Source organism: Salvelinus alpinus, chromosome 22 (genome assembly GCF_045679555.1).
Source record: "Salvelinus alpinus chromosome 22, SLU_Salpinus.1, whole genome shotgun sequence".
Lineage (NCBI taxonomy): Eukaryota > Metazoa > Chordata > Actinopteri > Salmoniformes > Salmonidae > Salvelinus > Salvelinus alpinus.
The window spans coordinates 9,001,062-9,025,714 of record NC_092107.1 but is presented as its reverse complement, the minus strand read 5'-3'; the positions used below and the strand labels follow the sequence as shown (position 1 = coordinate 9,025,714).

Sequence of the window (24,653 nt, the reverse complement as noted above, 5' to 3'; positions counted from 1 at the left end):
AAATTAATCACTAACCTTTGATTATCTTCATCAGATGACACTCATAGGACATCATGTTACACAATAAATGTATGTTTTGTTCGATAATGTGCATATTTATATAAAAAAATCTCAGTTTACATTGGCGCGTTACATGCAGTAATGTTTTGATTCCAAAACATCCGGTGATTTTGCAGAAATACTCATAATAAACATTGATAAAAGATGCAAGTGTTATTCACAGAATTAAAGATAAACCTATCCTCTATGCAACCGCTGTGTCAGATTTCCCAAAAACTTTACGGAAAAATAATAATCTGAGAACGGCGCTTAGAACCCAAAATAGCCAAAGAAATAGCTGCCATTTTGGCGTCAACAGAAGCTACAAAAAACACTATAAATATTCACTTACCTTTGATGATCTACATCAGAAGGCACTCCCAGGAATCCCAGTTCGACAATACATGACTGATTTGTTCCATAAAGTTCCATAAAGCCCATCATTTAGCCACTTCTTGTTCTTGTTAGCATGTTCAGCCCAGTAATCCATCACGAGAACTTCCTCCAGACAAAAACTCAAAAAGTTCCGTTACAAGTCGTAGAAACAAGTCAAATGATGTATGCAATCCATATTTAGGATGTTTTTAACATTAATCATCAATAAGGTTCCAACCGGAGAATTTCATTGTCTGAAGAAAAGCATTGGAACAAGAGCATACTCTCTCGTGACAGCGCATCATGAGACCGAGGCTTTCTGACAGACCACTCAGTAAAAGAGCTCCTATGAGCCCCTCCTTTATAGTAGAATCCTAAAACCAGTATCTAAAGACGGTGACATCTTGTGGAAGCCCTAGGAAGTGCATGCACATCCATAACTAACAGGGATTTCAATTGGCACTGTTTTGAAAATCGATTTCTCACTTCCTGTTTGGATTTCTTCTCAGGTTTCTGTCTGCCATATGAGTTCTGTTATACTCACAGACATCATTCAAACAGTTTTAGAAACTTCAGAGTGTTTTCTATCCAATACTACTAATAATATGCATATATTGGCATCTGGGACAGAGTAGGAGGCAGTTCAGTTTGGGCACGCAATTCATCCAAAGTGAAAATGCTGCCCCCTATCCCAAACAGGTTTTAAGGTCTTTGAAGATTGTTTAAGGTCTGATTAAGGTCTTTGAAGATTGCCTTTAATATTGATTAGGCTCTGTCAACTGAAGTTGATGGTTTTCACATTTTACATTTAATTAACATTTTAGTAATTTAGCAGACACTTATCTGTGAGGGACCTACAGTTAGCACATTCGTCTTAGTGGTGGGTGGGACAACCACATATCACAGTCATAGTAAGTACATTTTTCTTCAATAATGTAGCTATCAGCAAAATCAGAGCTAGTGGGGGGGCTTATGGTAGAGAAATTTGACAAATTCTCTGGCAATAGCTCTGGGGAACATGCTGCAGTCAGCATGCCAATTTCACGCACATTCAAAACTTGACAACTCGTTAGCATTGTGTTGTGTGACAAAACTGCACATTTTAGAGCGGCCTTTTATTGTCCCCAGCACAAGGTGCACCTGTGTAATGATCATTCTGTTTAATCAGCTTCTTGATATTCCACACATGTCAAGTGGATGGATTATCTGGGCAAAGGAGAAATGCTCACTAAAAGGGATGTGACAAATTTGTGCACAAAATTTGAGAGAAATAAGGTTTTAGTGCATATGGAAATTACTGGGATATTTTATTTCAGCTCATGAAACATGGGACCAAGACTTTAGATGTTGCGTTTATATTTTCGTTCAGTGTAGTTTCAGTGCAATACTGTGTAGGCCTAGACCAAATGTGTTCAATACAGCTTGGCTGTCTGGAAAGAGAACAGTTGGACAAAGAAATAATATTCTAAATGTGACACACCAACCGCCTCTTATGCATAATAAAAGTATATCTTGACATGGCTATAGGGATATAGGCTATTAGTTTCCAAATAAAATGAAAAAAAGAGATAAGTCAATAAGAGAAAAGACAGTGAAGTATGGTAGGCCTAGTGCACGTTCGAAAGTGAGGGACAAGGTAGGCCAGTACTTCTTGTAAGGATGTAGGGTTTTTCTTGTGGGTTATGAATGTTGAGTTAGTCGAAGACCTCTCAATGCACCCGAGGGAAGCAACAACCTATTTTAACGAGTCCTAGCTGCCTTTATGTTACCTCAATCCAGTCACTCTCAACTAGTGGCGATTTTAGCATGTAAATCTTGGTGGGGGGGGGGGGGGGGGAAGAAGGGGGATGCATGTCAGCAAAGCCACTACACAACACTAAACAATACATTAATTGCACTATAACTGTGACAAACGGTGCCCACAAACATAAAGCTGTCCCAACATCTTACCACTGCTATACCTGGCTATCAGCGGAGCCTTCTCTAGCAGCAAAACAGTTCATTCAGTGTTATTTACTGCCTTTTAAAAAAACATAGCTGATATGGCTGACTTGCTTAAACAAATGTGGGTTCTAATGACAATTGAGATGTACAAACGCAAGCATAAGGGGACGACAAGCGGATAAGAGGCGGTCCGTAATTTCGATTAAGACAATGAGCAAGCTAGGACGGACGGAGTCAATATAACTATTTGTTTAGCACTTTGAAATGTACAGCAACATCATTCATTACATTTTTTATCCATTCTTACAGTGTTCTCCCTGTACACCAAGTCAGAACCGTAGGATAAATAATGAAAGCTCTTACAATATTCGATGATTACATTTCTCTAAAACAGGTTATAGGCTACATGTGCATTGTGCACCACCAAGTCAGAACAGTAGGCAAAATTAAGCGGGGTAAACAGACCAAATTATTATGGTGAGGCACATGGGCTACTAACATCTTACTACACAACATACACTTAGTATTACTTTCTTAGCTATAGTATACATATCTCCCTGGCATATTACATAATTTATACAGCATCATACATTTTTGGACTCACCTTGTTGTGCTGTGCTCACTTGAACAGGAAGGTGGCGCGGCAGTCCTTCGTGGGAAAATGTTGTCATCAAAGTATTTTTGGTGCTTTTCAAAAGGTTGAATCATGATGATGTCATTGATCTTCAGGTCGTAGCTTGAGAAAGAGGCCAAATTTACAATTCCGAGTTTGATGACCGTTCAAAATGTATTTCCCCAGCCGGAGCTCATTTATTCCCAACTTCCCAGTTGTCTTGAACTCACTGAAGTCAAGTTTTCGCAGTTCCGAGTTAACAGTCGTTTTGAGCGTGGCACAAATCATGCTTCATTGACAGCATGGTCAATGTTGAACTTGGAAAAGAGCCCCTTAATCCCAGATTTGGGACCACACAGCCACTGTCACTGATTCCTTCCAAACCACTTACTATTGAATTTGCGATTTCCAACTTGTTGTGTAATGTTTATGTCCAATGGCCGATGAGCACCGATACGTTTTATCTATAATTTCTCTTCATTATTTCTCTTCATATGACAAGGATTAAAGAGGATTTGCCAGTAGACTGTCGACTTGATTCATGATGATGACTGCTAGCTAAGATTTTGAAAGTATGATGCTGACATGATCAGTCCAATCAAAAGCTACTGTTCATATAATGTGATTTGATGTCATTTTATCTGTGGCCAATGACCTTGAGCCTTCTTGGATGGGCACTTCTATGGCAGCACCCAACGGGCTATAGAATTTTTGAGGTCTACCCTTAGACTTGGCGGTGACGTAGTGTCCCCATGAGTGACAGAACACGGAGCCAATCATGGCACAACGTATTTTCTGCTGGCTTGCCCCACCACCACAGAAAGCACTGAGCTAGGCTGAAACACCTGCATTTTGGTGCTGCCTTACTCAAGAAAACAAAAAGGGCATGTTTGTATGCTGCTATATTAACTTAAATATTTATATAATTTTTTTAACGTTGTTTGCAAACTGATATGTGACACATATTAATGCCAAAATAACATGTTTTTATATAATTATTTTTTTGCAAAAAATGTGGGGCTCAAAACAGGTGGGCCTCTGCCCCACCTGCCCTGAATGACAGGTCACCACTGCTCTAAACCTCACAAAAACATGTTTAATTTAAGCAATAAGGAAAGGGAAAGGAAAGGGAAAGGGGGATACCTCGTCAGCTGCACAACTGAACGCATTCAACTGAAATGTGTCTTCCGCATTTAAACCAACCCCTCTACAATAAGCCCGAGGGGGTGTGGTATATGGGGCGGCAGGGTAGCCTAGTGAACGACAAATCTGTCGTTCTGCCCCTGAACAGGCAGTTAACCCACTGTTCCTAGGCAGTCATTGAAAACAAGAATTTGTTCTTAACTAACTTGCCTAGTTAAATAAAGGTAAAATAAAAAATATGGCCAATATACCACGACTAAGGGCTATTTTTGTGCACAACACAACGCGGCCATATATCACAAACCCCGAAGGTGCCTTATTGCTATTATAAACTGGTTACCAATGTAATTAGAGCAGTATACCCATAGTATTTGGTCTGATATACCACGGCTTTCAGCCAATCAGCATTCAGGGCTCGAACCACCCAGTATATAAAGTCATATAAATGTGTTGTTTTACAGGGTCAGTCATAGTAGTAAGCTGCCCAAGGAGCAAATTACAGTTAAGTGCCTTGCTCAAGAGCACGTCGACAGATGTTATCACGTGGTTTATTCAAACCAGGGACTTTTTAGTTAATAGCCCAAAGCTTTAACTGCTAGGCTACCTGCCGCCCACTGACCTGAAAAACAGGTGTTAAGAGCAATTTATAATTCGCTCCACCAGGTGCTTCGTGTAGGGCAGGCTACCGCCCCACTGAGGGATTTCAGACAAAACAGACGTTGAACGCTGGTATTTACACTCTATGACTCCCAGGTAAACAGTCTTGTTTGTTTCAATATCTTGAGAGTTTCCCGTTTGATTTTGTTTCCAACTAATACATTACCCCACTGCTGCAAAGGGGAGCGAGATGCGTGGGCGATATAAAAGTAAGGAGAACGCGGGCAGTGAATGCATCCATGCTTTTGAGGGGAAATGGGACATTGGAAACGAGCTGTTTAGGAGTTACGACTCACCTATGCCAGGAGAACCTGCCAGCTACGCGGAGGGGCCAAATTCCCAAAATGGAGGTATCCTGACAAGTTTGGACGACGGGAATGGGCCTTCAAAAAGGAACTCTTCTTTGACAGGTCAGCACAATTTAGTGAATGCCTTCCTTGTATAATCAAATGTTATTATCTAGCCAAATATCATAATTTAAGAAGTTGACATGTATAAATGTTTTATATCACAACCTTACTGAAAATGAGAATGAGCACTTCTATGCGTCAACTTGTGTTGAGTAGTCTACATTAGACTAAAAGGTGCAATACAAAAGCCCTTTTGGTAACACCTTACATCCCAACCTGGTCTCAGAGCATGTGTATTATTCTGTACGAAATCCAAGACAGTCCATTTAGTATGACATGATATGTTACGTTTCGTATGGTATGTATTAATATGTGGATTTAATTTATGAATTACAATTCGTATGATATGTTTGCAAATTTCCTAAACTTACAAAATGGTAAGAATTACAATACGTACAATGCGTTACGAATTTGCAAGATATATGATGTGTTACGAATTCCAATTCGTTATGGATAATGCTAATGTTAGCTAGCGGGCTAGGGGTTAGGATTAAGTTTAGGAGTTAGTTTTTAAACATTTTAATTTAAACTTTATTTAACTAGCAAGTCAGTTAAGAACAAATTCTTATTTTCAATTACAGCCTAGGAACAGTGGGTTAACTGCCTTGGTCAGGGGCAGAACAACAGATTTTTACCTTGTCAGCTTGGGGATTCGATCTAGCAACCTGTCGGTTACTGCCCCAACGCTCTAACCGCTAGGCTACCTGCCTCCCCCATTAGCTAAAAGGTTTATGGTTAGGGGAAGGGCTAGCTTACATGCTAAGTAGTTGCAAAGTATCTAAAAGTAGTAAGTATTTGAAAAGTTGCTAATTACCTAAAATGCTAAAGTTGTCAGTGATGAGATTCGAACACGCGACCTTTGGGTTGCTAGTAGCCTGTCTTATGCAACCAATTTGAGTGTTGCCGAAATAAGTTTACTATGTTACGTGTAGTCTATGAGAGCAGGCTGCACATCCAGGTATAATGCTTTATAACTTGTTATAAGCATGTATGAGCCTTTATATTGTCTTACAACAAGCAAGGCTCATACTGTTGGTTGTTTATATACTGTGCTGTGCAATCTATATGTTTCATACAGTACATGTGATACATTTTTGTAAATTACATTAAGTCATATTTTAGGCCTTTCTTTTTGGAATGAGTGATACATTTTAGGATAATATGATCATCAGATATCATGTTTCTTTTTAGGCTGTCTGAATTCACAAATCAATTGCTTTCTGTTGCAACATGGTTTTATTCATCAGGTCCAAAACGCTCCAACTATGACGGTGAGAAAAGGTACCTGGGAGTCAGGGTCAAAATGCCTGTGAGAGACATGCTTAATAAGATTCGCATAGCGAAGGGAATGGACCCCAAAAATATCCAGGTATGACATACTGTATATTCACTGTGGCTAAATTGCTTGGAAGATAATTTCCACATTCCCCAGTTAGATGTTTTGACATATTCACAGTTTATCCTTTACGTCTCTCTACAGGGCAACTGCGGCAAGGCATTGAAAGGTTAGAAAAAACTCCTCCAAATTCTATTATGCTTATGTTCTTGGCCTATAACCAAGATTTAACACTTCTGGCAGTCTCCTCAAAAGTGTGTCTTGTTCTGCTCTGGAATTAGGGTTGTTTACCTTCTGCAAACATTGAGTCATAAAGTGCTTGGTATTGGGTGAGGCTGATCACACGCTGTTCACATTTATAAAATGTAGTCAAGACTTTACTTAAAGCCTATGGATATAATGCATAATGATGTACACATCAATTAGTAGTAAGACATACGCATATTTTACATCTTAGTATTGTTTCATAATAATACAGTATATCACAGCCATTTTGAAAAAGAGACTTGTAGGATACTGATTTCTAACAATACAAGTTAAAACGTGTTACTGAATTTCATCATTACAATATGAACATAAATAACACTGAAAACTGTCACAACAACAATGATGTACTATTACACAAGCATTTATGTTGTGGGTAAGGGCATGCAACAGCAAAGATACTGTCAACTTCATGAAACCTGCTATCAAAATTCCTTATATTCTTCACAGGAGAGAAGAAACGGGTAAATGCCAATAGAGATCGCAGAAGTAGCAAGGTGAGTGATTTACAGTACATTATATGAATAAGCCTACATGTCTTTTCACATTTCACCAGGTGTGCCTTGCTCTAACATGGACGGCTCAGCACTCAACACTGCATACTTATTATGTGTGCCCGCTGTGTTTCAGAGAAAACAACCTACAAAGAGCCTGGAGGAACTCGCCATAATAGTGGAGGTATTGGAGGAGGATCTCAAAGCCAGCAAGCCATACAGCCAGTCTAACACGTCTGAGTCACCTGATTACAGCCCAGAGCCCAACGTGCAACCATGGAATAGTCCAGAGCAACTCCAGCATAGTCACTCAATGAAGTTCAGTCAGGAAAACAAGATGCCACAACAAGCCACAAACTACTGTATGTCCCGCTCTGCAGACAATCACAACACTAGTGTTCCTCCGCTGAACTCCCAAGGACGGTGTATCAACGACGAATCCGACAATATGATGCCCAGTCCAGATTCATATATGACTTACTCCCCCAGCAGCACCAGTGAATGTCAAGTGCCATCTCCCCAATATTCGGTCTTTGCTAGCCCCCTGTCCTCCAGCTATGAGCTAGGTCAGGATGGAGGTAGTGACTACCAGGATAGCTTTAGCCCCCAGTGCCAGGATAGCTTTAGCCCCCAGTGCCAGGATAGCTTTAGCCCCCAGTGCCAGGATAGCTTTAGCCCCCAGTGCCAGGATAGCTTTAGCCCCCAGTGCCAGGATAGCTTTAGCCCCCAGTGCCAGGATAGCTTTAGCCCCCAGTGCCAGGATAGCTTTAGCCCCCAGTGCCAGGATAGCTTTAGCCCCCAGTCCCAGGATAGCTTTAGCCCCCAGTCCCAGGATAGCTTTAGCCCACATTGGCTCAGCTACATGGGCCAGAGTTGGAACAGCACAGCATACTTCTGGAACCAGCTCCAGAGGGAGGAGAGCTTACTGACGGGGGTCTCTGACACAGAGGTTCTGGCCACAGACAGGAACGGAAGGACGTAAGTTGGAATCACAATTTATATTTTAGCCTTTTCGTATTACTGAGCCTTGCTGAGCTGTAGCCTGGTCTTGTTAGGCATCCACCAGAGGTTGGAACAGTGCTGGAAACTAGCACAGTGCGGTTCAGGTCGGCACAATAGTGTGAAAAGGGTACATGTGTCTGATACTGTATCAGTGCTTGCAGACAGTGCTAGTACATCGTAGTTACACCAACTGTTGATTTAAATTGTATACCCCGGGAGGCTATAGCAGTATAATAGCCCGAATGTTATGGAGTTTCAGACAGAAATGTGAGATGGTATCACTCAGTTTGTCATTAAAGGCAGTGTACAGAGCCTGTATGTGACATTATGGTGAATGGATGCTTTGTAGTAATTTAATGAGATATTTGTTGTCCAAAGATAAACAGTAACCTGTTACAGACATATTAGTTTTCCTACAATAATTCACAAACACCAAATGATGCCAAGACATACTGAGGGTATCTAATAGGCAGCAGTTAAGTGTTAGTGTTGTTACGTTCCCCAGCAAGAAAACCAAAAATTGTCGCTCAAACAGAAGGGGGAACTAACAAAGAGTCATTGACGAATAGGTGGGGTTTTAGGAGGGGTTCTGAAAGACACTCATGGGGGTGTCCACTGAAAGTTGACTAGCAACAACAACTGGGACCTAAAATACACCCACCATGAGTGCCACTAAATTTTCCCAAGAGGCAAACAAAAGAAAAACCCACACCAAACTTAAAGACAGGAAGCAAACCAAAAAGTGGAGCAAAACGAAAACATGGAAGATCAGATAAAGGATTGTTTGTCTAGAAATCAAATAGGGAAAGCCAATTAAAGGTGTTAACCCGCCACATCTCTCAAAACAACTGGAGCACTGGGCCAGCCACTCTAAATATCACCTGGAACAGCACTGGTGAAACACCTTCCGACTAAGGAGATGGACAAGCCAGCACAGAGATGGACACCAATCGATGTGCCCCATGTGCTAATGTCCAACCTCAAAATATAAATGGAAAATCCTGTAACAATGTTCTGAAGAAATTTCCTCATAATGTACTATATCATCATGACTCATGGGGCGTTGGCTGAAATTGCACGAAAAGTAAACAATGACTGAAAATCCATGACCAATGTTGATATAGGAGGACAGTAGACAAATAATTGTTTGAATGGCTGACTTTAGTGACAAACACAGCAATCTAATATACATTTTGCTGTGAAATGTCATGTTCTTGATATAATTGATAATGAAAAAAAAGTATTATTACTTTCAAGCTACCACTGATTCGAATCAGGCTGAATTATCATTGGCCATCACAGCACAAAACAAAATTCCCACATTGTTGATGTACGATTGACATGCTGCTATCTATCATCGAGTACATTCATGTTAAAATGCACTTTAATGCATTCATGTTGTTAACCATTCAAACTCACAGTGACATTTATGTGAGTACACTATAAATACGTTTATTGCTTCTTTCTTTAGAGCTCTCCACAGAGCTGTGGGTCAAGGCAAGAGGGCCCTGGGATATGTGATTGCCAGAAGGATGGCAGCTCTGAATAGGCTGGATGTCAAAGACTCAGAGGGAAAGGTAAATCAAATGAAAAATATAGCATGACTTAAATTGTTTTCTGGTTGTTCAGATTCATTCAGACGTTCAGATAACTTTGAAGCAACTGTATACTACTGCTGAGCGATTAGTGCTTTTTGAGGTTGGTACGGTTTCTGTTAGATTATTCAAAAATAATCACGGTTTTCGATTTCAATTTACTTTTTTAGTTTAGACATTAAATGCACTAGGCATTATGTGGGTTGAATGCTTTAACACAGAATAAAATAATTAATAAAAGTCCCATTATGGTAGTGACTGCCCATTTACTGCTTATCACTTATTAACCCTCGTTTATTCACATTACTTTAAGAAAATATTTGTTTTATTTGATGACTATTATTTAATTCCAAGTCATAATTTCGAACTCCTGCTATGCCCTCAGACAAAACATTAAAGTGTCAATACAGGACTAAGATTGAATCCTACTACACAGGCTCTGACGCTCGTCGGATGTGGCAGGGCTTGCAAACTATTACGGGCTACAAAGGCAAAACAAGCCGCGAGCTGCCCAGTGACGTGAGCCTACCAGACAGGCTAAATGCATTTTATGCTCGCTTCGAGGCAAGCAACACTGAAGCATGCATGAGAGCACCAGCTGTTCTGGACGACTGAGTGATCACATTCTCTGTAGCCGATGTGAGCAAGACCTTACCTGGACGTGTACTCAGAGCATGCGCGGACCAACTGGCACCGCCCGTAGCACTCACGTCAGTAGCCATGAAGTGCTTTTAAAGGCTGGTCATGGCTCACACCAACACCATCATCCCGTAAACCCTAGACCCACACCAATTCGCATACCGCCCCAACAGATCAACAGATTATGCCATCTCAATCACACTACACACAAAAGGAATGCTGTTCATTGAGTACAGCTCAGCATTCAACACCATAATTCCCACAGAGCTAATCACTAAGCTAAGGACCCTGGGACTAAACACTTTCCTCTGCAACTGGATCCTGGACTTCCTGACAGGCCGCCCCAAGGTGGTAAGGGTAGGCAACAATACATCTGCCATGCTGATCCTCAACACGGGGGCCTCTCAGGAGTGCGTGCTTAGTCCCCTCCCGTACACCCAGTTCACCCACGACTCTGTGGCCAAGCACGACTCCAACACCATCATTAAGTTTGCTGACGACACAGCGGTGGTAGGCCTGATCACTGACAATGATGGGACAGCCTATAGGGAGGAGGTCAGAGACCTGGCAGTGTTGTGCCAGGACAACAAACTCTCCCTCAACGTGAGCAAGACAAAGGAGATGATTGTGGACTACAGAAAAAGGAGGGCCGAACACACCCCCATTCACTCCGACGGGGCTGTAGTGGAGCTGGTCGAGAGTTTCAAGTTCCTTGGTGTCCACACCACCAACAAACTATCATGGTCCAAACACACCAAGAAAGTCATAAAGAGGGCACGACAATGCCTTTTCCCCCTCAGGAGACTGAAAAGATTTGACATGGATCCCCAGATCCTCAAAAAGTTCTACAGCTGCACCAACGTGAGCATCCTGACCGGTTGCATCACCACCTGGTATGGCAACTGCTCGGCATCCGACCGTAAGGCACTACAGAGGGTAGTGCGTACAGCCTAGTACATCACTGGGGCCAAGCGTCTTGCCATCCAGGACTTATATACTAGGCGGTGTCAGAGGAAGGCCCAAAATATTGTCAAAGACTCCAGTCACCCAAGTCATAGACTGCTCTCTCTGCTACCGCACGGCATCGGTACCGTAGCGCCAATTCTAGGTCCAAAAGGCTCCTTAACAGCTTCTACCCCCAAGCCATAAGACTGCTGAACAATTATTCAAATCGCCACCTGGACTATTTGCTTAGCCCCCCACCCCCCCCCCCCATTGTTTTTACACTGCTGCTACTCGCTGTTTATTATCTATACATAGTCATTTTACCCCTACCTACATGTACAAATTACCTTGACTGTTATTTTATTGTTACTTTTTATTATTATTTTTACTTTGTTTATTTTGTAAATATTTTCTTAACTGCATTGTTGCTTTTAAGGGCTGTAAGTAAGTATTTCACGGTAAGGTCTAGACCTGGTGTATTTGGCGCATGTGACAAATACAATTTGATTTGAAGGACATTCAGAAACTTGTCCTGAAGCCACTCCTGCGTTGTCTTGGCTGTGTGCTTAGGGTCGTTGTTCTATTGGAAGGTGAACCTTCGCCCCAGTCTGATGTCCTGAGCGCTCTGGAGTAGGCTTTCATCAAGGATCTCTCTGTACTTTGCCCCGTTCATCTTTCCCTCGATCCTGACTAGTTTGCCAGTCCCTGCCGCTGAAAAACATTCCCACAGCATGATGCTGCCACCACCATGCTTCACCGTAGGGACTCTGGAGCTCTGTCAGAGTGCCCATCGGGTTCTTTGTCACTTCCCTGACCAAGACCCTTCTCCCCCGTTTGTTCATTTAAAAATGCTGTAGGGCACTGTGTTCTTGGGGACCTTTGCAAACAAATCGAATAACCTGTTTTCGCTTTGTCGTTATGGGGTATTGTGTATAGATTGATGTGGAAAAGGTTTTCTTTAATCCATTTTAGAATAAGGCTGTAACATAATAAAACATTTAAAAATGGAAGGGGCACTGTACCTCTCTGTCCCTCTTGTGCGTTCTCTCTTCTTTCCGTGTCTGGTCCGAACAGACCAGACAAGCTGGCGCTCTACATCTCACAGTTCGGGCTTGATCTGATTTGTCTCTACAAAAACTGCACATCGAGCTAACAGGAAAAAAAACAGATCAAAATGGAATTCAAATAATTGAACCGACGTCGGTCAATTAGTTGTTTATAAACTGAAGATTTACAGAAATGTAATCACTCAGCACCACTTATCGCTCAGCACTACTGTATGCAATCAGTGATAAAGCTCAAATAGCTTAAGCCACGTCAGGATTGCTGTCCAATCAAAACATAAGACGGTCAAAGAGTTGATTACAGGATTGCCATGTTTGTAGTTTTCCGTCCAAATTGAGCTACTTTGAAAACTGTCGCGGGTGAAAATGTATTGGTTGCAGGTCGCAGCGTTTTGGACTACTTCTAAATTGGACCGCGGCCGCCATGGCATTTCTCTTAAAAAAAATATATATGTATATACAGTGGGGAGAACAAGTATTTGATACACTGCCGATTTTGCAGGTTTTCCTACTTACAAAGCATGTAGAGGTCTGTACTTTTTATCATAGGTACACTTCAACTATGAGAGACGGAATCTAAAACAAAAATCCAGAAAATCACATTGTATGATTTTTAAGTAATTAATTTGCATTTTATTGCATGACATAAGTATTTGATACATCAGAAAAGCAGAACTTAATATTTGGTACAGAAACCTTTGTTTGCAATTACAGAGATCATACGTTTCCTGTAGTTCTTGACTAGGTTTGCACACACTGCAGCAGGGATTTTGGCCCACTCCTCCCTACAGATCTTCTCCAGATCCTTCAGGTTTCGGGGCTGTCGCTGGGCAATACGGAGTTTCAGCTCCCTCCAAAGATTTTCTATTGGGTTCAGGTCTGGAGACTGGCTAGGCCACTCCAGGACCTTGAGATGCTTCTTACGGAGCCACTCCTTAGTTGCCATGGCTGTGTGCTTCGTGTCGTTGTCATGCTGGAAGACCCAGCCACGACCCATCTTCAATGCTCTTACTGAGGGAAGGAGGTTGTTGGCCAAGATCTCGCGATACATGGCCCCATCCATCCTCCCCTCAATACGGTGCAGTCGTCCTGTCCCCTTTGCAGAAAAGCATCCCCAAAGAATGATGTTTCCACCTCCATGCTTCACGGTTGGGATGGTGTTCTTGGGGTTGTACTCATACTTCTTCTTCCTCCAAACACGGCGAGTGGAGTTAGACCAAAAAGCTCTATTTTTGTCTCATCAGACCACATGACCTTCTCCCATTCCTCCTCTGGATCATCCAGATGGTCATTGGCAAACTTCAGACGGGCCTGGACATGCACTGGCTTAAGCAGGGGGACCTTGCGTGCGCTGCAGGATTTTAATCCATGACGGCGTAGTGTGTTACTAATGGTTTTCTTTGAGACTGTGGTCCCAGCTCTCTTCAGGTCATTGACCAGGTCCTGCCGTGTAGTTCTGGGCTGATCCCTCACCTTCCTCATGATCATTGATGCCCCACGAGGTGAAATCTTGCATGGAGCCCCAGACCGAGGGTGATTGACCGTCATCTTGAACTTCTTCCATTTTCTAATAATTGCGCCAACAGTTGTTTCCTTCTCACCAAGCTGCTTGCCTATTGTCCTGTAGCCCATCCCAGCCTTGTGCAGGTCTACAATTTTATCCCTGATGTCCTTACACAGCTCTCTGGTCTTGGCCATTGTGGAGAGGTTGGAATCTGTTTGATTGAGTGTGTGGACAGGTGTCTTTTATACAGGTAACGAGTTCAAACAGGTGCAGTTAATACAGGTAATGAGTGGAGAACAGGAGGGCTTCTTAAAGAAAAACTAACAGGTCTGTGAGAGCCGGAATTCTTACTGGTTGGTAGGTGATCAAATACTTATGTCATGCAATAAAATGCAAATTAATTATTTAAAAATCATACAATGTGATTTTCTGGATTTTTGTTTTAGATTCCGTCTCTCACAGTTGAAGTGTACCTATGATAAAAATTACAGACCTCTACATGCTTTGTAAGTAGGAAAACCTGCAAAATCGGCAGTGTATCAAATACTTGTTCTCCCCACTGTATATATATATATATATATATATAACTGTAACCTGCTGCTGCTGACTATCAGGCAGTGAGCAGGTTGTTACTGAGTGAGTGAATGGTGGGGAGGGCCAGAGGGGTGTGTGTGCGTTGAGAGTACTAGTGTGCTGCAGCTGAGTCAAGGAGCCAGAGCAGAATTTAGGTAGGTAGGCTATATAGATTAGTCATTATGGAGACCCCCTTTTCCATGGAACAGGTTAACGTGCTAGAACTGATATAACGGTGACAAAGCAGTGGAAAATGACTGTAGGTGAGAGATGAGAACTCTCTTGGTAGATAGTGTGGTCAGTTTATCATGAGATATTCTACCTCAGGCGAGCAATACCTCAAGACTTCGTTAATATTAGACATTGCGCATTAGCAGTTATTGACAAGTAGACACACACCCCCGCCCCTCGTCAGCCGTAGCTACTCTGTCCTGCCGATACACGGAGAAGCCAGCCAGCTCTATATTATCAGTGTCGTCGTTCAGCCACGTCTCGGTGAAACATAAGTTATTACAGTTTTTAATGTCCAGTTGGTAGGATAGTCTTAATTGTAGATTGTCCAGTTTGTTTTCCAATGATTGCACATTGGCCAATAATACCAAGGGTAGTTGTGGTTTACCTACTCGTCGGGCAAATTCTTACACGGCACCCCGCCCTCCTCCCCCCTTTTCTCCGTCTTTTCTTCACGCTGATGACGGGGATTTGGGCCTTGTCTCGACAAAGCAGTATATCCGACTCATTAAAGAAAAATTCTTTGTCCAGGTTGAGGTGAGTAATCGCTGTTCTGATGTACAGAAGCTCTTTTTGGTCTTAAGAGACCGTAGCAGCAACATTATTATGTACAAAATGAGTTACAAACAATGCAAAAAAAGTAAAAAAATGCATAGTTGTTTAGGAGCCCGTAAAACAGCAGCCATCTAGTTCAGCGCATTATATACACTGCTCAAAAAAATAAAGGGAACACTTAAACAACACAATGTAACTCCAAGTCAATCACACTTCTGTGAAATCAAACTGTCCACTTAGGAAGCAACACTGATTGACAATAAATTTCACATGCTGTTGTGCAAATGGAATAGACAACAGGTGGAAATTATTGGGGGTGTCTTGCTAATTGCCTATAAAGGAGTGGTTCTGCAGGTGGTGACCACAGACCACTTCTCAGTTCCTATGCTTCCTGGCTGATGTTTTGGTCACTTTTGAATGCTGGCGGTGCTTTCACTCTAGTGGTAGCATGAGACGGAGTCTACAACCCACACAGGTGGCTCAGGTAGTGCAGCTCATCCATGATGGCACATCAATGCGAGCTGTGGCAAGAAGGTTTGCTGTGTCTGTCAGCGTAGTGTCCAGAGCATGGAGGCGCTACCAGGAGACAGGCCAGTACATCAGGAGACGTGGAGGAGGCCGTAGGAGGGCAACAACCCAGCAGCAGGACTGCTACCTCCGCCTTTGTGCAAGGAGGAGCACTGCCAGAGCCCTGCAAAATGACCTCCAGCAGGCCACAAATGTGCATGTGTCTGCTCAAACGGTCAGAAACAGACTCCATGAGGGTGGTATGAGGGCCCGACGTCCACAGGTGGGGGTTGTGCTTACAGCCCAACACCGTGCAGGACGTTTGGCATTTGCCAGAGAACACCAAGATTGGAAAATTCGCCACTGGCGCCCTGTGCTCTTCACAGATGAAAGCAGGTTCACACTGAGCACATGTGACAGACGTGAAAGTCTGGAAACGCCGTGGAGAACGTTCTGCTGCCTGCGACATCCTCCAGTATGACCGGTTTGGCGGTGGGTCAGTCATGGTGTGGGGTGGCATTTCTTTGGGGGGCCGCATAGCCCTCCATGGGCTCGCCAGAGGTAGCCTGACTGCCATTAGGTACCAAGATGAGATCCTCAGACCCCTTGTGAGACCATATGCTGGTGCGGTTGGCCCTGGGTTCCTCCTAATGCAAGACAATGCTAGACCTCATGTGGCTGGAGTGTGTCAGCAGTTCCTGCAAGAGGAAGGCATTGATGCTATGGGAACGGGCGGGCCAGTCCCAGACCTGAATCCAATTGAGCACATCTGGGACATCATGTCTCGCTCCATCCACCAACGCCACGTTGCACCACAGACTGTCCAGGAGTTGGTGGATGCTTTAGTCCAGGTCTGGGAGGAGATCCCTCAGGAGACCATCCGCCACCTCATCAGGAGCATGCCCAGGCGTTGTAGGGAGGTCATACAGGCACGTGGAGGCCACACACACTACTGAGCCTCATTTTGACTTGTTTTAAGGACATTACATCAAAGTTGGATCAGCCTGTAGTGTGGTTTTCCACTTTAATTTTGAGTGTTACTCCAAATCCAGACCTCCATGGGTTGATACATTTGATTTCCATTGATAATTTTTGTGTGATTTTGTTGTCAGCACATTCAACTATGTAAAGAAAAAAGTATTTAATAAGAATATTTCATTCATTCAGATCTAGGATGTGTTATTTTACTGTTCCCTTTATTTTTTTTGAGCAGTGTATTAACCAGTTTATAATAGCAATAACGCTCCTCAGGGGTTTGTGGTATATGGCCAATATACCATGGCTAAGAACAGTCCAAAGAACAGCCCTTAGCCTTGGTATATTGGCCATATACCACACCTCCTAGGGCCTTTTAATTATAGCAGTCAAAACAATTTAAATCGACATCCGTTGATGGAAAATGATCTGGAGAGTTTAATAAGGGCGATTTATTTTCTCTTGCAACATTCTCAACATTCTTAAACTTGCAAAAATTATTATATTGATGGAAAAACTAATTTTGCTTCTTAGCCTAAAAATTACGTAGATATTCCCTCTTAATTCGCTGAATAACGTTATGGAAAAAGGGTTTCATGGATAAATGTGGCAACTCCTCCATTGCTGAAAAAAATTGGCTCATTTTCAGGCCTTGTGGGTGGGTTTTCTGAGGTCTTTGGTTTAAAATGTTTAGCTCAACCTGGCAACGCTGGTTGATTAAGCCCCTGACTTCTGTTCCCAGACTGCACTTCACCTGGCTGCCCAAAAGAACCAACACCTGATGGTGGCTGATCTGATTCACCTTGGTGCCAGTGTGAACGAGAAGGACAGGAGTGGAAAGACCTGCCTGCACCTCAGTGTCGAGAATGGATACATTCAAGTTCTGGAGGTAAGTATAGCCAATACTGACAGGCCAAACCTGTTCTGTGAGCTGAGCTCTTTAAAGGTTAGCTTCAAATAGTATTTAAAGTATTTTTAGGAGGTACTTTAAAAGTTTCATTTTAACGTGCTACCCTGTCATTATGATTCATGTAAGCCTACTGCATCACCTTCACAACCCAGTTTGTCAGGTTTGGTTAGTTCCCTCAATGAAATTGATACCCTGAACCTCAGCAAGATCTTATGGTGTCTAATGGCATACATATTTCTTCTTTTAGGTTCTGAAAAATATGATGAAAGAAGGAATTTATGTAGATGTCGAAGCTACAGATAATTATGGTATGTTTGGCTTTCTTGTTCTCATAGCCTATTCAGAACCTTCCGTTTAAAAAAAACTCTTAATGTAAGTCTTATATTTAAAGCTGCAATATGTCACTTTTTGGTGAGTTATAGATCTGTCATTCTCATTGAAAGTAAGTCTAAGAAATGGTTGATCTGTTCTATGTGCTCTATTTCTGTGCTTCCCGTTCTTAAGTTTAGTTTTTGCATCTTTTACTTTCGGTTTTGTACGCCTGCTTCAAACAGCTGAAAAGACAATATTTTGTGTTTGCGAAGATATTTCACAGAGGTTTAGATGGTACAATTGCTTGTTTTGTTACATAAACTGAATTTTAGCAACCACGGAATGGCAGAGCGATTTCTGCATATTTGGATCTTTTTAAAGGGATAGTTCACTCCAAAATGAAAGTTTGTCATATGATTCAGAACTCAAAAGTACTCAAATGTCAAGATGAATCCACATCCCACGGCATTAGTTGTGCAGATAGAGCTAAATGCCTCAACCACAAATGAATGGAAAAGATAAGCGCAGAATAAAATCATGAAATGATAGTCTTTATATTTTCCATTCATTTGGGACTGAGGCATAAGCTGGATCTACACAATGTCCTGGAATATGGACTTATCTTAACAAAAGACCACTTTTGAGGTATGAAAACATTTAGTTTAGAATGAACTGTCCCTTCAGGAATGCTCATTCAATATACTACCTGAGGGGTCAACAAGGAACAGTAATGCTAGCCTATTCAGCTGGTTATATTCATATCAAAGAAGTTGATGATTTTAGATTTACAGTATATACAGTGCCTTCAGAAAGTATTCACCCCCCTTGACTTATTACATATTTTGTCACCCATCTACACACAATACCCCGTAATGACAAGGTGAAAACATGTTTTTAGAATTTTTTTGCAAATGAGTCAGTACATGTTAGAATGACCTTTGGCAGCAATTATAGCTGTTAGTCTTTCTCTGTAAGTCTCTTAAGAGCTTTGCACACCTGGATTGTACAATATATATACCCAATGTTCTCTTCAAAATTCTTAAAATTCTGTGAAATTGGTTGTTGATTTTGAAGTTTTGCCATAGATTTTCAAGCAGATTTAAATCACAACTGTAACTCTGCCTCTCAGGAGCATTCACTGTCTCTAGCGGTTTCATTCTTCTCCGGCAACTGAGTTAGGAAGGACGCCTGTGTCTTTGCAGTGACTGGGTGTTTTGATACACCATCCAAAGTGTAATTAATAACTTCATAATAATGTCTGCTTTTGTTTATTTTTACCCATCTACCAAAAGGTGCCCTTCTTTGCAAGGTATTGGAAAACCTCCCTCAAGACATTTGAGCTTTTAATTTGTAAATAATTTGTAAGAATGTCCCCAAATATTGTTCCACTTTGACTTTATCGGGTATTGTGTGTAGGCCAGTCACAAACAATCTCAATTTAATACATTTAGAATTCAGGCTGTAAAATGTGGAAAATGTCAAGTGGTCAAGTGGAATACTTTCTGAAGGCACTGTACATTGAAAAATCCATGACCACAATGTCATTGTCATAACCCATGTTTCGTACAGTGATAAATTCCCCTTTGCCTTACATACTTTGATAGGTTTTGGGTGGTTGGTCTTATTCTACAATGCCTCATGTCTGTGCTTGGTGTGTATTGCGGTCAGGACTCAGTGTGTTTCAGTGTGCAGCAGTGGCTCTGAACGTCACCGTGCGAGAGCTGGAGAGAAGTGTGGCCCCTAGTCAGATGAGACTCCACACACTGCGCAAGGAGCAGATGATGGAGACACTGGGGTGTCTGCTGCAAATGGGAAGCTACCATCACACTCTGGTCAGTGTCTCCCTATAATATAGGCGGCTAAAGTTTTCCATTTGGAAGTCATAATGTGTTTAAGTGACTAAGCTAAGAATGTGTTAAGTTTGAACGAATCCACACAAATATACAGATACTGGAGTACTTCAATAACCATTCATGCTCTGTTTACTTGACAGAGTTAAGCCTTAAAGCGCAGGAGATTAAAATGCTGTCAACTACTCTCCCTCAGGATAATCAATCAAATGTATTTATAAAGCCCTTTCACATCAGCCGATGTCACAAAGTGCTATACAGAAACCCAGCCTAAAACCCTAAACAGTAAGCAATGTAGATGTAGAAGCTTGGTGGATAGGAAAACCTCTCTAGAAAGGCAGGAACCTAGGAAGAAACCTAGAGGGGAACCAGGCTCTGAGGGGTGGCCAGTCCTCTTCTGGCTGTGCCGGGTGGAGATTATAACAGTTCATGAACGCGATGTTCAAACATTCATAGATGACCAGTGGGGTCAAATAATAATAATCACAGTGATTGTAGGTCAGCACCTCAGGAGTAAATGTCAGTTGGCTTTTCATAGCCGATCAGTCAGAGTTAGAGACAGCAGGTGTGGGGAGAATGTGGGGGGAGAATGCAAATAAAGTGGAAGCAAAATGGAGTCCTACAAGTTCATGCAAGGAGTGGTCTCCCGACCCAGTAACGTGAGCTACTTCTTAATTAACTTGTTCAGTATTTTTCATATGATTTCCAAGGGGGGGGCTGTAGACAAAAAGAGGCCTTATTTACAGTACTGTACATTTTAGTTTGTCTTTGTTTCACGCTGTTTTATTGAACACACAAATGTAAATGTAATTTCTTGCTGTACTAAAATAATTGTGTTTTTGATGTATCAAACACAGTTTGATTTGGTTACAGTTTGATTTAATAGGGTCCTCGATGAAATTAATAGTTTCCAGAATCTATTAGATTTATGGTTCTAATTTGTTGTTTATCTCTTTCTTAGGGGAACTACGTGACTTAGATGGTGTCCATCCACACAGCTGTTCCTTATGAAATTATGTGTGCATCTGCCAAGCAAGGCATGCCAGAGAACTGACAGTTAATGTTTCTGAGTTGTTACAAGCTTGAACTTGTCTTGGAGAAAGGCCAATGTGGTTTAGAAAGCCTTTAATTACCTATCTCTTTGTTACGTGGCTTTAAAGTGAGAGGCTTTCTTCATGGCAAGGTACAAGTCTTATGTAAAGCATCCAAAGTTTTATGTAAGCTGAAACACAATTGTAAATTGAGTGTTTTTGTGGCTTGCGTTAAGACTTTGGTTGCACATTAGCTGGTTTCTGTGAAACTTCCACTGTTTGTTACATTAAAGTAACAAAATGTTAATGCAAGTTAAGCTCAATGTTATTTGGTGAATGTGTTATTGGTGTTGTATGTAATACAACAAGGAAGACGAATTATTTCATACTCACGTCTTGGAGGGAAAGTGATAATGTTCAAAGCAGCTAGTTTGGCCGGAAAGTAGACACCAAGTCGCCAACATGTTGTTACACGGTTGAAAACTTTATTATACGTGTGTATGGGTGTGTGTGTATATTTTTATTCTGTAATGAATACCAAGGTTATCAACAATATTCATATGTGTATAGGCCTATATGTTGATTGTACGTTAAAGGTGCAATCCATAAGTTGGTCTCAGCTGATGGAGAGGGTTATTGCAAGTGCAAAACAAAAAAAGTAGGGGAACAGGCACATTCATTGGCTTAAATCAAACCACATTGTACTTTGTGGCATTTCCACAGGAGACAAAGAATTAGCATTTTACTGCTTTGTTATACACTTTTGTCTGGTGTCGCGTTATTTTACCAAGATGGTCATCTCGTACTAGACACATTCAAGGCTTGTGGCAATGTGTGTGGTTACAGGTTTTTGAAATTGTAGTGAAGTGTCATTTAAAAAATATATATATCTTAAAGACATTCACAAAATATTATTTACTATGAACCAAAAAGTTTGCTCTTTATTTCACACAGTAAGTCGGCATTGCTCTTTTTGTATTGATGACAGTACGTACAGAGGGCGGTCAGGTGAACTGGTCCACTAGTACAACCATGAATGACTGATCTTTGTTGTTTTTATGGTGGAGCTTGGGTGTTAACCCTGAATTCTTTGACTAAATCCTTTGGCATTTTATAATCCCATTAATATGATGGCTGTATACCGCATACTTTCGATACGATAGCATTTTATTAGTCCCTGAAAGGACCTAATTTCTTCACTTAAAAATATTTGGTGGTTTGCATGGTGTTGTTTTTGTAAATAATGGTTGTGATGTAGCTAGCTTCATTTCAGCTCCAACTATTTAAAGCAGTTTTTATGTGCACTTTTTTTCTTATAGTTGTAATGGTATAGTTGTTAGTCATTTTTATTACACATATAGTAGTTGTAGTGGTGTAGGAATTTTATTTGACATGCATTTTTGTTAAAGTTTTATGGTAGGGCTAGTAGTAATTGTAGTGTTGTGCGGCTGCAGTAGCAATGTAGCTGTGGCTGCAACAGCAATCATAGGAGTTGTGGTAGAAGTAGTGAAAGATGTGGCGCAAAGAGAGTAGGAGCCGTATTGGCTGGTACTTTTAGTAGGAGTTGTATGGCCTTGGGGTTCACAGCATTCATATGAAGTTCATGAAAACCCTTAATTTTTTTCTATTACGGTTTTATTATTGTTATTGTTTCGTACATGTAGCGCTTTAACAGGGGATGAATTGGGACTATGTACAGTGGGGAGAACAAGTATTTGATACACTGCCGATTCTGCAGGTTTTCCTACTTACAAAGCATGTAGAGGTCTGTAATTTTTATCATAGGTACACTTCAACTGTGAGAGACGGAATCTAAAACAAAAATCCAGAAAATCACATTGTATGATTTTTAAGTAATTCATTTGCATTTTATTGCATGACATAAGTATTTGATCACCTACCAACCAGTAAGAATTCCGGCTCTCACAGACCTGTTAGTTTTTCTTTAAGAAGCCCTCCTGTTCTCCACTCATTACCTGTATTAACTGCACCTGTTTGAACTCGTTACCTGTATAAAAGACACCTGTCCACACACTCAATCAAACAGACTCCAACCTCTCCACAATGGCCAAGACCAGAGAGCTGTGTAAGGACATCAGGGATAAAATTGTAGACCTGCACAAGGCTGGGATGGGCTACAGGACAATAGGCAAGCAGCTTGGTGAGAAGGCAACAACTGTTGGCGCAATTATTAGAAAATGGTAGAAGTTCAAGATGACTGTCAATCATCCTCGGTCTGGGGCTCCATGCAAGATCTCACCTCGTGGGGCATCAATGATCATGAGGAAGGTGAGGGATCAGCCCAGAACTACACGGCAGGACCTGGTCAATGACCTGAAGAGAGCTGGGACCACAGTCTCAAAGAAAACCATTAGTAACACATTACGCCGTCATGGATTAAAATACTGCAGCGCACGCAAGGTCCCCCTGCTCAAGCCAGCGCATGTCCAGGCCCGTCTGAAGTTTGCCAATGACCATCTGGATGATCCAGAGGAGGAATGGGTGAAGGTCATGTGGTCTGATGAGACAAAAATAGAGCTTTTTGGTCTAAACTCCACTCGCCGTGTTTGGAGGAAGAAGAAGGATGAGTACAGCCCCAAGAACACCATCCCAATCGTGAAGCATGGAGGTGGAAACATCATTCTTTGGGGATGCTTTTCTGCAAAGGGGACAGGACGACTGCACCGTATTGAGGGGAGGATGGATGGGGCCATGTATCGCGAGATCTTGGCCAACAACCTCCTTCCCTCAGTAAGAGCATTGAAGATGGGTCGTGGCTGGGTCTTCCAGCATGACAACGACCCGCAACACACAGCCAGGGCAACTAAGGAGTGGCTCCGTAAGAAGCATCTCAAGGTCCCGGAGTGGCCTAGCCAGTCTCCAGACCTGAACCCAATAGAAAATCTTTGGAGGGAGCTGAAAGTCCGTATTGCCCAGCGACAGCCCCGAAACCTGAAGGATCTGGAGAAGGTCTGTATGGAGGAGTGGGCCAAAATCCCTGCTGCAGTGTGTGCAAACCTGGTCAAGAACTACAGGAAACGTATGATCTCTGTAATTGCAAACAAAGGTTTCTGTACTAAATATTAAGTTCTGCTTTTCTGATGTATCAAATACTTATGTCATGCAATAAAATGCTAATTAATTACTTAAAAATCATACAATGTGATTTTCGGGATTTTTGTTTTAGATTCCGTCTCTCACAGTTGAAGTGTACCTATGATAAAAATTACAGACCTCTACATGCTTTGTAAGTAGGAAAACCTGCAAAATCGGCAGTGTATCAAATACTTGTTCTCCCCACTGTATGTGGTGGAAATGTCCCTGATTTCTATGGAATATATGCAATTTAGACTCTATCCTGTCTACTAACATATGGTGATAGAGCTCAACAATCCCCAATTCAACCCCTGGCATGAATGTGCAGATGTAGGATCTTAATTTTAGCCAGTTTGCTACAGCAGGAAAATAGTCCTGCATCGACAGGAAATGGGAATTATGATGTGGATTATAATGAATGGAAATGTATGAAGGGATACATTGTTTATAAAGAAACATTTCGAAGTATAAAGGACAAACTTCAGAATCCTTTTTAAACCTAAATACACTACACAATTTACTTTTCCTGCAACAGGGGGAACAAATGAAGATCCTACACCTGTAAAGTAACTATTTTATCCCACTATAA

The 24,653-nt window shown here is 41.7% G+C and overlaps 1 protein-coding gene across 2 annotated transcripts; it reads left to right on the top strand.

Moving 5' to 3' along the window:
• Nucleotides 1–4,579: 4,579 nt before the first annotated feature.
• LOC139548945 (NF-kappa-B inhibitor zeta) lies at nt 4,580–22,766 on the top strand. 2 transcript variants are annotated; one of them, XM_071358924.1, is made up of 11 exons: nt 4,580–4,867; nt 4,953–5,181; nt 6,429–6,550; nt 6,662–6,686; nt 7,232–7,278; nt 7,412–8,253; nt 9,749–9,854; nt 17,608–17,754; nt 18,023–18,083; nt 19,756–19,919; nt 20,899–22,766. In XM_071358924.1, exons 2-11 carry the CDS (start codon nt 4,962–4,964, stop codon nt 20,914–20,916), a joined length of 1,752 nt encoding a protein of 583 aa, XP_071215025.1. In that variant the 5' UTR covers nt 4,580–4,867; nt 4,953–4,961; the 3' UTR covers nt 20,917–22,766. The 2 variants fall into 2 exon arrangements, with proteins under 2 accessions (XP_071215025.1, XP_071215024.1); XM_071358923.1 differs by having other exon boundaries at nt 4,580–5,181.
• The last annotated feature ends 1,887 nt before the right edge of the window (nt 22,767–24,653 follow it).

Bases quoted from the DNA above. Each gene is read 5' to 3' on its own strand.
- LOC139548945 (XM_071358924.1), top strand. From the start codon at position 4,962: ATGCGTGGGCGATATAAAAGTAAGGAGAACGCGGGCAGTGAATGCATC. The intron at 9,855-17,607 runs GTAAATCAAATG...TTCTGTTCCCAG, and splicing joins TCAAAGACTCAGAGGGAAAG to ACTGCACTTCACCTGGCTGC. The intron at 17,755-18,022 runs GTAAGTATAGCC...TTCTTCTTTTAG, and splicing joins GATACATTCAAGTTCTGGAG to GTTCTGAAAAATATGATGAA.